The sequence below is a fragment of the Malaclemys terrapin genome, chromosome 9 (assembly GCF_027887155.1).
Source record: "Malaclemys terrapin pileata isolate rMalTer1 chromosome 9, rMalTer1.hap1, whole genome shotgun sequence".
NCBI classification, from domain to species: Eukaryota; Metazoa; Chordata; order Testudines; family Emydidae; genus Malaclemys; species Malaclemys terrapin.
The window spans coordinates 101,257,646-101,271,305 of NC_071513.1; the positions used below are offsets into that span (position 1 = coordinate 101,257,646).

At 57.7% G+C, this 13,660-nt stretch overlaps 1 protein-coding gene across 1 annotated transcript; it reads left to right on the forward strand.

Annotated features, from left to right (window-relative positions):
• The first annotated feature begins 2,949 nt into the window (after positions 1 to 2,949).
• Positions 2,950 to 13,008, forward strand: SLC51A (solute carrier family 51 subunit alpha). Its single transcript, XM_054038986.1, has 9 exons — positions 2,950 to 3,083; positions 3,820 to 3,914; positions 4,286 to 4,440; positions 4,917 to 4,990; positions 6,821 to 6,979; positions 8,945 to 9,056; positions 9,353 to 9,499; positions 10,798 to 10,903; positions 12,576 to 13,008. The coding sequence occupies exons 1-9, from the start codon at positions 3,049 to 3,051 to the stop codon at positions 12,710 to 12,712; spliced, it is 1,020 nt and encodes a 339-aa protein (XP_053894961.1). The 5' UTR covers positions 2,950 to 3,048; the 3' UTR covers positions 12,713 to 13,008.
• The last annotated feature ends 652 nt before the right edge of the window (positions 13,009 to 13,660 follow it).

Here is a 13,660-nt window from a genome sequence, read left to right on the forward strand (position 1 = left end):
CCAGAGCCCATACCCACCCCCCACCCCAACCCCCTGTCTCAGCCTGGTGCCACCTTCCACACTGCGAACCCCTCAGCTCCACCCCCCAGCCCAGAGCCCCCTCTTGCACCCCAAACCCCTCATCCCTGGCCCACCCCAGAGCCCGCACCCCAACCCCCTGCCCCAGGCTGGAACCCCCTCCCACACCCTGAACCCCTCATTTCTGGCCCCACCTCAGAGCCCGCATCCCCAGCTGGAGCCCTCATCCCCCCTGCACCCCAACCTCCTGCCCCAGTCGGGTGAAAGTGAGCAGGGGAGTGATGGTGGGGAGAGCGAGTGACAGAGGGAGGAGGGATGGAGTGAGCGAGGGGCAGGGCCTAAGGGAAGGGGCGGGGCGGGGGGGGGTAACAGAGTTTGGTTTTGTGCGATTAGAAACTTGGCAACCCTAGCTGTGACCTGTGGCTGCCACTGACCTGAACCAGCCTTTCTCCAACCAGAACTGTTTGTTTAACCCCAGGAGCAGAGCGCTTCGGAGAAAAGGGCTTTAACCCCACCCCGTGCACGGCTGTCACACCTGGTGCCCAACGTCCTCCTGCTGGGGTTCAGGGAGGCCAAAGTTTTCCAGGCCCGCTCGGCAGGCGCTGAGATCCTCACAAGTCTCCTAACTTCAAACGAAATCGATGGGAGTTGAGGGATGTGGGCCAACATCCTCCACTCCAAGCCCTGCTCTCTCCTTGTGGGATTGTGGGGCACAGAGGTGATACGTAACTGTGATGGGGGGACACATGACTGCCCCCCAGCCATCACCTCTAGAACGTTCGGGGGGAGCAGCGACGCCAGGCGGCCGGGGGCAGCCCGTGTGCATGGGGAGGCTCGGGGAGGGCGTGCCGTCTCCGCCCCCGACGGCTGGCGCACCGTAGATGCTGTTGCTAAATGGAAGGGAGGGCGAGGGGAGCGGGTTCCCCGGGCAGAGCCCCTGCCGTAGGAGTGGGAGGGAGAGTAGCCTGTGGCCTGGGAATAGGGCCAGCCAGCATAGCCAGGGGTGGCACGGGCTGGCCAGCGGGGGTTGGACCAGCTGGGGTGGGTCAGGCCGGTTGGCACAACTGGGGCAGGCCGCAGGGGTTGGGGTCGGCCAGCACGGCTGGGGCCGGCCACCCAGGGCTCCTCCAGTCGCAAGGGGGTGGGAGAGGCTCCAGCCATGGGGGCGGGGGGACGAGGGGAGCTATGGGGCAGAGCCTCAGGTGGAAGGGGCAGGGCCAGCAGGCTAGCCTCCCCGAAGGGAGGCGTTCACCCACCACCCCCCAGCAGGGAAGGAGAAGCAGTCCCATGTAGTGGGGTGGGGCAGAGTCTGCGTGGCCCCTCTGCATTAGCCGCCTTGGGACATTTAGCTGTTGCGATAGGGAAGGCAGAAATCCAGCCGGGCATGTGACACCCCCGGTCCCCCACCCTGGCATTGCCTCAGTGTCTCAAACTCCCCCACGTCTTTTGATTCCCGGGCACCGACCCCACTCCACAGGGACCAGTTCACTTCCAGGGGAACCAGCCTGACAGGCCCAGTGAATCAAGGTGAAGGCTTGTGCGTTGTTCTCCAGCGGCTGAGTGGTGTGGGTAGGATCCACCGCCCACCCCTTCCTGGGTGTGTCTCCTGCCAGCACTGCTCCGCGGGGAGCCTGGTTCATACACAATATTCACATGTCCTCCCTGGCAGCTCCAAGCCCATCCCCACGTGCCTACAGGCTGGGCCCCTACTTGGAGCTCGGCCCTGGTGCAAATCAGAGCGAAGCCAAGCCTGGGGGCTGGTTGGTTCCTACACCCCACACTGCAAAACTGCCCTGGGGCGGCGGCAAAACCTTGCTGCGGAGAGACCATGACGCGTCCCTGGGAGAAGGTTTCACCGGGACTTTGCTCAGCACCTGGGGAGGGGAAGCCAGCGGCCACTGGGAGCCCAGGCTGGTAGTTGTGATTCCATCGGTAGGACTGGACGTTAGAGACGGAAATGACCCACTTGCTGCGCTGGTCCGTTTCCTGGGGCCGGGCTGTTCCCTGGCCCGTTTGCTGGCCGTTCGTCCAGTCTAGCGTTAAATGTCCCAAGCAACAGGGCGGCTCCGGGGGAACTATTCACTCTCCGGACACTTGCCCATGTTTTCTCTTTCTTAATTCCACCCCACGGCAGCGAGTGCCCCCCCACCCAGGCCTCTAACTAATTCCCTGCGCCCTGAGCTGCAGTTCAACCTGTTTCAGCCTGTTCTGCTCCTTTCGTTTTCCCTTCTCAGTTGCTCCCCCTTGACTCCCTCCCCTCCCCCCGGCTCTTCGCTGAACTCTCTCCACTTTGCCCAGCCGCACGGACCAGGCCCACATGGGCTTACCGCTGCGAAGCCCAGAGCTGAACTGCCCTGGTGCCCAGCCGGGTCACACGGCAAACTCCTGTCTGCTTTGCCCTCCACTGTCACCCCCAGGGCTCTCTGAATGACTGAGCAGGGGGGCCAGAGTTCACCCCACAAAACACACGCATGGCCATGCACCCACGCACACTCCGCATTAACTCCACTTTCTCCGCGCTGGAATGCCGTCCCCTCCCTGCTGCGGATGCAAAGTCCCCCAGTCCCGGCTGGTTAGCACTGGCGGGCCCCAGGTCAATAACCTGGCAGCCGATAGCCGGGGCAGCTCCTCTCTGCAGAGCGGGGATGAGCCACTTTCTCTTCCACTGAACCTCCTGACACATACGGAGAAGGCGGGGGAGGGAGGTTATTTGATGCCTGCAAACCAATTGACTGAGATTCGTGGTAACCCTTGAATTTGATCTGCTAGTTGGAGCGTCCGTGTCCCCAGACAAGCCGCAGCCGGTTACCTACGGGGGACGAGTCGTGCCTGCCGATCCGTCCCCTCCCCGAGGGGGAGTTACAACTGTACGAGGCCCAGCGCACTTGGCTGCAGGAGCCCTGCCCGCGAGCGCTGACCTTTGGGACTCTGCCCCTGCCTGCCAGACGCTGCTGGAGCCTCTCGCCAGCGAGCAGCAGGGCTTGCGGAGCGTGAGCAGGAGCCAGCCGGATCGCCGGGGAAAGGGGCAGCATGGAGTCCTCGGCAGAGCTCGTACCCGACCCCAGGTAGGGGATGGCGAGGCTGTGGGCAGAGCAGCTCCTCGCTGGCGCAGCTGCCTGGTTCTGCGCTGGCGGGGTGTGTGTGACGACTGGGTGAAGGATGAGGGTGAAATCCCCCCCCCCCGCAACGCCCTCAGGAAATGTCCAGACACTTGGTGTCATTGTTTATAAGCCAGGGGCAGGTCCCCTCTGTCATGGATGGCTGAGTACCCGGCGAGGCAGGACGTGTCAACCCGCTCCTCCACGGGGGCTCCCCCAGGAGAGCTCCTTCCAGCACAGCTCTGGGGCGTTTAGCGCTGGTCACCTCCTACCGCGAGTCACAGGCCCCCCAGAAATGCCTAGCCAGGCCCCACGAGTGAAGGGTGATTAGTCATTGGGGCGCCTGCTCCAAGGGAACTGGGCTGAGACCTGCCACGCTCATTTCACAGGGGTCCCTGCGCAGCCGCTAACCCCTGGTCGGTTGCTGTTGCCCCGGCTGGGGGGGTTATGAATCAGGGCTGCCCATCGGGGGCTTTCCACCCAGGGAGGCCAGCAGCGCTCCCAGTGGCCATGGGACTTTGCAGGGGCCCAAGCTGCATGATTAGCCCTCCCGTGGCTGGGCTGGGCGACTTTGGCCGATGACCCGTTGTGCAAGCTGGCCGAGAAGAGCTGGGGCTGCTTCGCACCCTCGGATCCCTCCCCACGGGCGGGGTTGGACCCCAGCCCCAGCACGGAGCTAACCGGGGGCCTGGTTTTCCTGCAGGATCCCACCTGAGCTGATCGAGCTGCTGATTAAGAATTTCAGCGTCCCCCTGGCCTGTGTCTCCCAGCCGCCCACCTCGCTGCAGCTGCTGAACCGTACGTGGGGGGCGCTGCCCCATGGGTGCGGGCAGGGCGGGGTGGGTGGGGAGCAGGAGTTAGACTGATCCGGGACTGAATATTGGCTGTGTCACAGAGCAACGCCGCTCTCCAGCCTGCCAGCTCCTGTGCTGGGCAGGGGGAAAGGGCTCCTGGCTGTGGGGCTGAGGGAGAGAGTGGAGAGGGGCAGGGACCCAGCCCAGAGGACAGGGGAGAAAAGGCAGAGGGAAGGCTGGGCAACCCTCACTCACCCTCCCTGGGGCGTGTTCCCATTTCATGCTAGAGGGCCCATGCCTGGATTTCCAGGGGGCTTTTGCACTGCATGGGAGAGACGGCCGTGAGGTCTCGCTCATCCCCTCCCTCCCCTGCAGAGCTGAACCCCGTCGAGCTCTCCATCCAGGCCCTCATGACCTTCCTGACGCTGGTGTCAGTCGCCATCTTCCTCGAGGAAGCCATCTACCTGTCAAAGAAGATCCGCTGCCAGGTGAAGATGAAAACCCTCATCTGGAGCAGCTCGGCCCCCACGGTGAGCCCCAGCCTTCGCTGTGTGGGAGGGGACCCTGGAGGGCGTTCGCAGCCATGCTGCGGGGTCCTGCTGTGCTGATGGACAGTGTGGGCCGGGAGTGAGCGCTTGAGCTTTAGCACCGCTGCGGGGGGCGGGGACCGTGCTGGGTTGGTTAATTACATCCACAGAGAGTGGATCCAGACTTTGGGGCACTGCAGATATCCTAGGGGGGTCAGGGATCATGACGGGGCGCTGAGCTCCCCCACGCTGCGGGGGTGACGAGATGCTGAGACCACTCTAGAGCCAGGGACCAATTCAAAATCCAGCTCCACAGAGCGTGGATTGTAAACGGTCCGGCCCGTGGAGCGCCAGCGTTCTGCTGTGGGCCCATCTCTGCCATCCACTCACCCGCCTACCCCAGGGCCTGCGGGGGAACCGGTCTGGAGCATGCCCGGCTCCCTCCCATTCACACTGGGCCTGCCCCTCTTCTTCTCCAGATGGTCTCTGTGTTCTGCTGCTTTGGGCTCTGGATCCCACGCTCCATGATGGTGGTGGAGATGGCTATTGGCATGTGAGTATTGCTAACACCCTGGGGAGCTCAGACTGATCCGGCTGCTTCTCACCTAGCCAGAGGCAGATTAAGATTTATTAGGGCCCTGGGCACAAAGAACGTTTGCCCCCCCATGAAAAACACGGCCGTATCAAACTGTATTAATACGACGACTCCATGCAGTGTTTACACACGGCCTTACTAATGAAGCAATTGCCATCCCGGTTCCTTATGCCTATATAAACTGCTCAAGTTTTCCACACAGAAAATGAATCTAGCTCGATATTATCCATCCCATCCCACTGCTAACCTGGACAACCCCCATGTTACAAGAATCAGTTGTTCACAGACTAACAAGCGGTTCTTTCATCTCCCCCAATTTTCTTAAAGGCGAGCACTATGCATTTTCCCCACCTATTGATCGTGTTATCGTTCAGTTTTTCTGCTGTCTGAAAGACAACAGGCACCATTCCAGAAAGTAACTTAATTAAAAGAAATAATCCGAACCGGAGGTAAAATTACTCTGGTATTCAGAACTGTAAATTTCAGCCAATGGTGAGAACTGGTTTAAAGCAAAGTTTGCAATTGATCACTTCAGCTATGAAGAAATGCTGAAAGAATCGGATGGGTACCATGTGACTCATGGCTTTCTGCCAAAGGCAGTTCAGGTCAAACCTTGAGCAAGGTGACATTTTACCAATTAGCTGAAATAGTTAGTCCTAAAACTTAATCAGAAACTAGCGTGTACGTATACATTAAATCACACTTTGAAGACTAGGCCAGGTTCTGATTAGCCAGAGCACACAACAGCATGTTCGGTCATTACTAAGCCAATGAGAATATAGTTTGTCCAGTAATCCCAGAGAGAGGGAATATTCATCGCTCCCTTCTCCCAATGGCTCCTCATCGGTGTAACGGAGGGAAATAAGTCACTGGAACTGAAGGGCCTCACAAGATACATTTCTCCCATTTCTATAACTATCTGGGTTTGTCCAGCCCAGCTTGGCTTTGGCATTCCCATAGCAACAATGACCATTAGCCTAGGACAGCAGTTGATTCCACTGGCCATCTTTGTGAAGTGAATTTGGGTGGGCCACCATTCATTTGGGAAGTTCATAGTTGAGTGAGTTGGGGCTGGAATCTGGGGCCCAGTGTAAACAGAGCCACATCAGTTCATGCTGGGGGAGGGGGAAACACAAAGAGCTTAAACATACAGTCGGGGGTAAACAGCACTGTGTCTTTCATCCACTGCCAAAGTGGAAGAATTGTACTATGGAAGGCCTCATATCAGCTGAGCAGGGGGTGAATAATGCCCTATCACAATGGACATGGCAAGAACCCACACTGAGATCCCAAGGCCGCGAACCACATGCACGGGGAGGTGGGATCCACAAAGGTCTCCGGTGGGGGTAAACAAGGCTACATCATGACATATTAGGGTAGGGGCAGCCAAAGGTCTCGAAACCATGGATGGAGGCATGAAAAACCCAGCCAAAGCCTCCATCTCACCATATATTTTGCGATCACCAAAAGACACAGGAAAAAACTGGAAGGGGAGGAGAGAGAACAGGTCCCGCCGGGGGGAGAGAAGTGATTGAATATTGAGGAGAGCCAAGGAAGAGGCCACGGGGGGTGTGCGCGCCCGCAGAGCAGAGGATGCAGCAGCTAAATCCTGCTGCCCAAGCCGCATGAGAGTTTTTCTGGGAGTCGCCAAATGGGCCAGGGCCCCTGGGCGCCCGTGTGTTAATCTGCCCCTGCGCCTCGCAGGAGGGCGGCCGGGGCAAGGGACTCCGTGCCGCAGTGTTTGCACCTCCCCGGGCTGAATTCTCTCTCTGCCTGTGCTGCCCCCAGGTACTTCAGTATGTGCTTCTACCTGCTCATGCTGATCATGGTGGAAGGCTTCGGCGGGAAGGAGGCCCTGCTCAAAGCACTGAGGGACACGCCCATGGTGATCAGCACCGGCCCCTGCTGCTGCTGCTGCCCCTGCTGCCCGCGCATCACCATGACCAAGTAAGGCTGCTGGTGGGGGCCATGGGGCACTACCCAGGGACAGCAGTGGCTGGGAGGAATGCTGGTTCCTTAGCCCCTCCCTTTAGGAGAAGCCAGATACTGGGCAGTGCAGCTTCCCCCAAGATGTGCATTGACTCCTATAACTCCCTCTGACGGTGCCCGGCCAGATGCCCGGGAGCGGCTGAGCTCTGCTTGCGCAGCACCCTGTGGAGGGAAGGAGCGACACTTGGCTTCAATCCACCTCTGTGCTCCTGGGAACGTTGGTTTGACCCTGGTGCAACCCAGAGCAGCCCCAAGGCTGCTCCGCAGGGCACGCAGGGAATTAGCCACAGCCGCGCATAGTCAGACTGCAGGGGCTGCCTGGCTATGCCCCCTTCTGCCCTGCTCACCCACTGCTCACTCTGACACAAACAAAGGCAGCAGCTCTCTGTCAGCCCGGGAACCCCCTTACAGCAGGGGTATCGCCGGGGCCGGAGCCAGCCAACGTGCAGCTAAGGCCAGCAGGGACCACTGTGCCCATCTAGTCCAACCCCCTGTATAACGCAGGCCAGAGACCTGCCCCCCAAATGTCAGTGATGGGGAACCCCCCCCCAACATGGGTAAATGTACCAGGGTCTCCAGTGCTGGCACTTTTTAAATCTAGGTTGGGTGTTTTCCTAAAAGATCCACTGGAGGAATTCTTTGGGGAAGCTCTCTGGCCTGCGCCATACAGGAGATCAGACAGTGGTTCTCAAGCCGTGCGCGGCCCAGTCAGCGCCCAGCTGCGGCTCGTGCGACATCCTCAGGGCCATACAGGCAGTAGATATAGTGAGCAGCTGCGGCCCTCGTAACCCATCGAGAGCTGCATCCGCGGCCCGCAGGGGTAGATAGGTTGAGAAGCACTGGCCTAGATGCTCACAATAGGCTCTGGTGGCCTTGGCATGGACGACTGTAGACATTGTTCCAAAATGGTTATTGTCTCTCACCCTTAACAACGGGCACCTTGTTCCCAGGCTGAATCTTTCTAGCTTTGCCTGGCAGGCATGGGGTGGTGGTGGACTTCTCTCCACCAGCCTGAGCAGCCCATTAGCCAATCTTTGTTCCCCATGTAGATCCGTGGAGAGTGGGGGTGGGGGGGGGTGGCCAAACGTACTGGCCCTCTGAGCCACATACCACAATCTTCAGAAGCGTGAGAGCTGGGGCCCGCCTGGCGGAGCTCCAGCCCCACGGGAGGTGCCTGGCGGGGCTTGGGGCTTCAGCCCCGCTTCTGCTGCAGGCCCAAGTCCCGGCAGGTATGCTCCACAGGGCTCAAGCCCTGAGACCCCCGTCCCTGCTGGACAGAAAACCCTCCCCCAGCATGCTACAAGGCTCTTCCCCCCACCCCCCCAGTCGGGTAGGTGGAGAATGGGGGGGCTGCCCCTCCTGCTTGGGAGGAGCCCCCCCCCAAAACATCTGCATCATCCTCCCTCATACTCTCCTTTGCCGTGAGACCTACAACAAGCTTGACCAATGAGGCTGCTGGTGTGCTGAGCCAGTCTTGGCTAATTGTTTCCTTCTACTCCCCCGTCTGTCTGGATCCAGCCATCGTCTCGTCTTACGCGGAACCGGTCAGCGCTCGGGGGCTGGGGCTGGCTTTTTGTTTGGCGTTTGTCCAGCACCTCGCACCATGGGGGCAGGGTCTATGCCTAGGGCTCCCAGGGGCTACCACAAGCCAAGCGAAAGACGCAGGACGATTTACAAATCAGCTCCACCAGGCCAGGTCTCTGTCCACTGTGCGTGGCCAGCGGCAGGGAAGGGCTGTACTAGAAATCCCCATGAATTGCACGAGGTAGTTTTGGGGTCTGGCTCGCAGGCTCTTGTTATAGCCCGTTCTGCAGGCCTAGCAGTGGCCTGAGGGCAAAGCAAGGTGGCAAGTGGTGGAAGGCTGGCTAAAAAGCAGACGGTCTCCGGCACGGTCACTGACGTCTCGCTCTGTTGCCATCGTAGGAGAAAACTTAAACTCTTTCTTCTGGGCACTTTCCAATTCGCCTTCTTCAAGACAGCCTGTGTTTTCGTTGGGCTGGCCCTGGCTGCAGATGGAAACTACGATCCGGCTGATGTAAGTCAGAACCCTTCACCCATCGAAGGCAGAGGGGTTAGGTACCGATTTAGCCCCACCTCTGACTCTGGGCCATTGTCCCCGCAGTAGCAGGGGGACTGCTTCCCTGGCTGTGCGGTGGGAGGGGAAGGCGAGAGCAACTTGTGGGGATGCCTGTCTTGCTCGGATTCTCCAGCTCTCCCCGGTGCCTGTAGGTATCCGGGCAGCACCTCCGTGCCCCACCCTGGACACTGCTCCGCTCTCCTACTGTGGCCTGGGAATCACAGCCCTGCTTCCTTTTCTCCCGTCCCCCGCAGATCTCCGCTACGAGCGTGGCACTCTGGATCAACACCTGCCTCGGCTTCTCCACCATCTTCGCTCTGTGGGCCCTTGGGATCATGTTTCGCCAGGCCAGGCTGCACTTGGCAGAGCAGAACATGGGCGCCAAGTTCGTTTGTTTCCAGGTAACACTGCTCAGGGTGGTGAGCGATGGTTAGCGTTTTCCTGGCCATTGGCCTTTGCACCTGTAAACTGGGTTCTTCAAAACTCCACTCGGCCCACATGCGCCGCATACCACGTTCTGGCTGGCTGATACCCCTCCGCCCAGAGCGGGCTGCCTTTCTATTCCCCCGTCTCGAAACTACCTCGTCCTCGAGGGGCTTCAGGTGTGGAATGAGCAACAGGACCAGCTCAATGCCTAAAACCAACCCTGGTTTCCCACAAGTACCCCTGCCCTATGCGGTGAGCGAGCAGCAGCAGTACGTAGGAGGGTGGATCAAGACCGATCAGGATTCCAGCACCCGCTAGGATACCTGGCATTGAAATGGCTGACACGGAAGGGGAAATTATTTTAAAATGGAGAAATTGATATAAAGATTCCTTTGAGTAAGCAGAGATTGGAAAGTTTAGTTAAAAAATAAAGGGGGGGGGGGAGGAGGGCAAGAATTGTGGACCAAGGAGAAAAGAGGAAGAAGATCCTATGAAGTCAGCCACGAAAGAGAGGATACTGTGTTACTCCCAAGTTACGGCAGGATCGGCGATGGGCTCGTCTTTAGACTTAACTGGTCACCGTAGTTGGAATATAGTTATTGACGAAACCCAAAGCTGGGCTGTGTAACCCCTGTACGGTTCCAGACACAGTTCATCTCCTGCTATGGGAATGCATGGAGTACTCCCAGGAAAGAATGTAGCTGCTTTAAGTATCAGGAAAGTGGACAAACATTAAAAAACTTCTACCCCCTTTTGAAAGCTATAGAGCAGGGTAACAGGGCAGTGGCACAAACGGCTGAGGAATATGGTAGGTGGTGACAGACTCAGCGGATGAGTCTCCGTCAGAAAGCAGCAGCAAGGCTGTTCAGGGGACGTGTATTCAAAGCCGAGCTGGAGTTTGCTGCAGGGGCCTAGGGAGGCCAACTGGAGGGAAGAAAGTGACTAGCCCCTAGAATGAGAAAGTATCAGGGGGGAGCCGTGTTCGGCTGGATCTGTAAAAAGCAACAGAGAGTCCTGGGGCACCTTATAGACTAACAGATATATTGGAGCGTAAGTTTTCGTGAGTCTGACGAAGTGAGTATTCACCCACGAAAACTTACGCTCCAATACATCTGTTAGTCTGAAAGGTGCCCCAGGACTCTCTGTTGCTTTTTATAGAATGAGAACGTTATCGATAAGGAAGGGGGTAGGCCCTGGATCCACCAACACGGCACCTGTTAGGCGTCCCCCAGTTTGCAATCAGCTCTCTCATCCCCACTTCTTCCGGTTGCAGGTGCTCCTCATCCTGACTGCGCTACAACCCTCCATCCTGAGCATCCTGGCAAGCAGCGGGCAGATCGCCTGCGCCCCGCCATTGTCCTCCAAGACGAGGTCACAGTGTGAGTAGCAAGAGGCTCTGGCCTGGGTTAAGTTAAGGACGAAAACTGGCCAAGGATCGAAGTCAGCCTCTCTCTCCCTAGCACAGAGGGGCAGGAATATTTTCACAAATAATTTCTTTTTCTTTTGAAAGAAAAAGGAGCAGCTCTTTTTATTGCACTCCCTGAAGGAAGTATAACTGCCTTCTCTGCATCTCCACCAGGGGCTCCAGCAAATTCAGGGGCCCAGGGGCCCAGCTCCACCAATGCTCAGGGATGGGTCCCTCCCCCAGCCTTGCCTGCCGTCCCCGCGCGCCTCCCCCGAGCGTCCCTGCCTGCCCTGGGCAGCGGGTGGCTGCCCCTGCAGCTCTGCACCGTGCTCCATCGCTGGCTGCTGCCGGCTGCCCCGGTGGAGGGAGGAGGTGCAGCGGCATGGCAGCTCCCGCCCCCAGCAGGCAACTCCAAGGGGGCTTATCCTGTCTGGACCTCCTGAGCAGCAGGCTGGGGCTTGGGTGAGTGTCATGCCAGGGCAGAGGGGGGCCCCCTCCCCTGGAGCTCGATGCTGCTGGTGGGGAGAGTCCTTCTCTCTGGCCCCAGCCCCAGGCAGCCCATCTACTGCACCCCAAAATTTGAACTCCCCAACCCTGGCCCAGCCCCACCCACACCCGAGCCCTCATTCCCCAACCCTGCCCTGAGCCCCCTCCCACCCCCCAAACCTCTCATCCCCACTCCCCCCCCCGAGCCTGCACCCCCAGTCAGAGCCCTCATCCACCCCTGCACTCCAACCCTCTCCGCCACCCGAGCCCCCTCCTGCACTGTGAACCCCTCATCCCCATTCTTTGCTTCGGAGTTCGCATTTCTCTCTTTTCTTTATAAGTGGTTCTTAGGGGTGCATTGCTGTGGGCGCTAGACTGTCTGACTTGTAGGCATTGTCTGCACTGGGTTATTCGACACCAACATAGCCGCATTTGTGCAAGCCCCTAGTGTAGACAATCCATGCCCAATGAACCATGACTTGTGCTGGCACTGTTTATTATTTAAAAACTTAAAAGCGTACTGTTGCCAGTCCATTTTCACATTATTTTAAAAAATATATACCCGCTTACAAGGCAGGTGGGGGTGGGGGGCAGGACTTGGACCCGTTGTGGGCGTCTCCAAAAATTATACCATCCTGCCACCCCGCTCTCCGCTGCAGCAAAGACAGCTGGAATTTTCAAGGCCGTGAAGCAGCAGGAGACTAGGAGCATCGACACGTTTGCTCACCCATGAAAAACAGCCTGTGTTGAAGTGGAAACTGTCAATTTAGTCAATCCAGCTGCTGCTGTATTTTTGTTTCCAGGCCAGCGTCTCTTCAGCACTCTTGTAACAGTGCAGTGACCGCATGGTCTGCGTGACTAGGCCCCTGCCTTGGTGAGGGACAAGGCAGAACTAGGCCTTACTCACTAGCTAGACGTAGGCACTCTTCACTTGCATGGAAGTGAAATTCTGCTGCTCTGAAGAGCAAATTAATCGTTCGCCCAGAGGGAAATATCAGCCCCCGGTTGGTAACTGCTGGGAGCTAGTGAATCCTGATTTCCCCTTCCCCTCGTAACATACTTCTTTAACCGACTGTACCGTTCTGGCGGGGGAGCGACTGGGGAAGAACGGTAACGACAGACACGCCAACTAACCCCGCTCTTTCACGGTTTGTTTTCAGACATGAGCATGCAGTTGCTTATCCTGGAGACCTTCATCATCACGGTGGTGACTAGGATGTACTACAGAAAACAGGACGACAAGGCAGGATACCAATCTTTCAGCCCGCCGGATGGGGACATTGAAAGCAAAGCCTAGACAGGAAGGAGCGGTGACCGGAAAGGAGCGGACAGCAGCACCATGGCACAAGGAGTTCCTCCCACGTTGCCACAACATGTCCCCTCTGCAATTTCACAGGGAGAGAATATTTCCCTAGGTAGCTGTTTGACGCTTCATTTGGCAAGTGACATATAGGAGGGAAACAATTTGCATCCAGCTGGGTCTGAAATCCAAAGGATACGAACCACAGTTTCTGTAAACCAGGGGCCTAATCTGTGACATGCCTAGCACCGCTCAGGTGCTGTCTAAATACAGAATAAAAATCGATCCAGGCACTTAGACTGGGCTCATTGCTGTTGGAACGAACGCGGCTACTCCATTTCATGTAAACAGCCCTTGGAGGGGAAAAAGTGGGGGCTAAAACTCTGCCTACTCTGGGCTCAAAGAGCTGAGGGCTTGGCTACCACTTCCATTGGTTTAGACGGATGGGGATATTCCAACACCGGGGTGCACGAAGGAGGCTATGGACTTACGCAGTCAGGGGAAGTGTGAAAAACCAGGCCCCTTTATACAAAACTAGTGGCCCCAGCTGCTGGCTTTAATTATGGAAACATCAGCACTGCTCATCCAGTGGCCCCAACAGCCTTCACAAAGAGGGGTATTAGTATTCCAGTTACACACAGGGGAAAAGCAAAGTGAGGTGTCTAAGGTCACAGTGGTGGAACAGAGAACCCAGGCATCCTGACTCCTAGAGAGGTCTATTTTCCACTGGAAGCTGCTGCCACTTTTCTCACTGCAAATCAAACGTGGCACAGCCTGCATGTCCCCTCTGCTTTGGCAGAACAGAATCAGCTGCCAGGCTGGAATTAAAGAAAGAAAAAATGGCCCAGCACTAGCAGAGCTGTAGAATACAGTCTGACGTAAGAAACCGGTAAAGGAAAGTGGCATTAACCAGCGCTATACAGGGCACGTTTGGTCAGTAGCTCA

Excerpts from the sequence above, each read along its gene's own strand:
- SLC51A (XM_054038986.1), top strand. The coding sequence starts at position 3,049 with ATGGAGTCCTCGGCAGAGCTCGTACCCGACCCCAG. Across the intron at positions 3,084-3,819 it reads GAGCTCGTACCCGACCCCAG|GATCCCACCTGAGCTGATCG; the intron begins GTAGGGGATGGC and ends GTTTTCCTGCAG. Across the intron at positions 3,915-4,285 it reads CTCGCTGCAGCTGCTGAACC|AGCTGAACCCCGTCGAGCTC; the intron begins GTACGTGGGGGG and ends CCTCCCCTGCAG.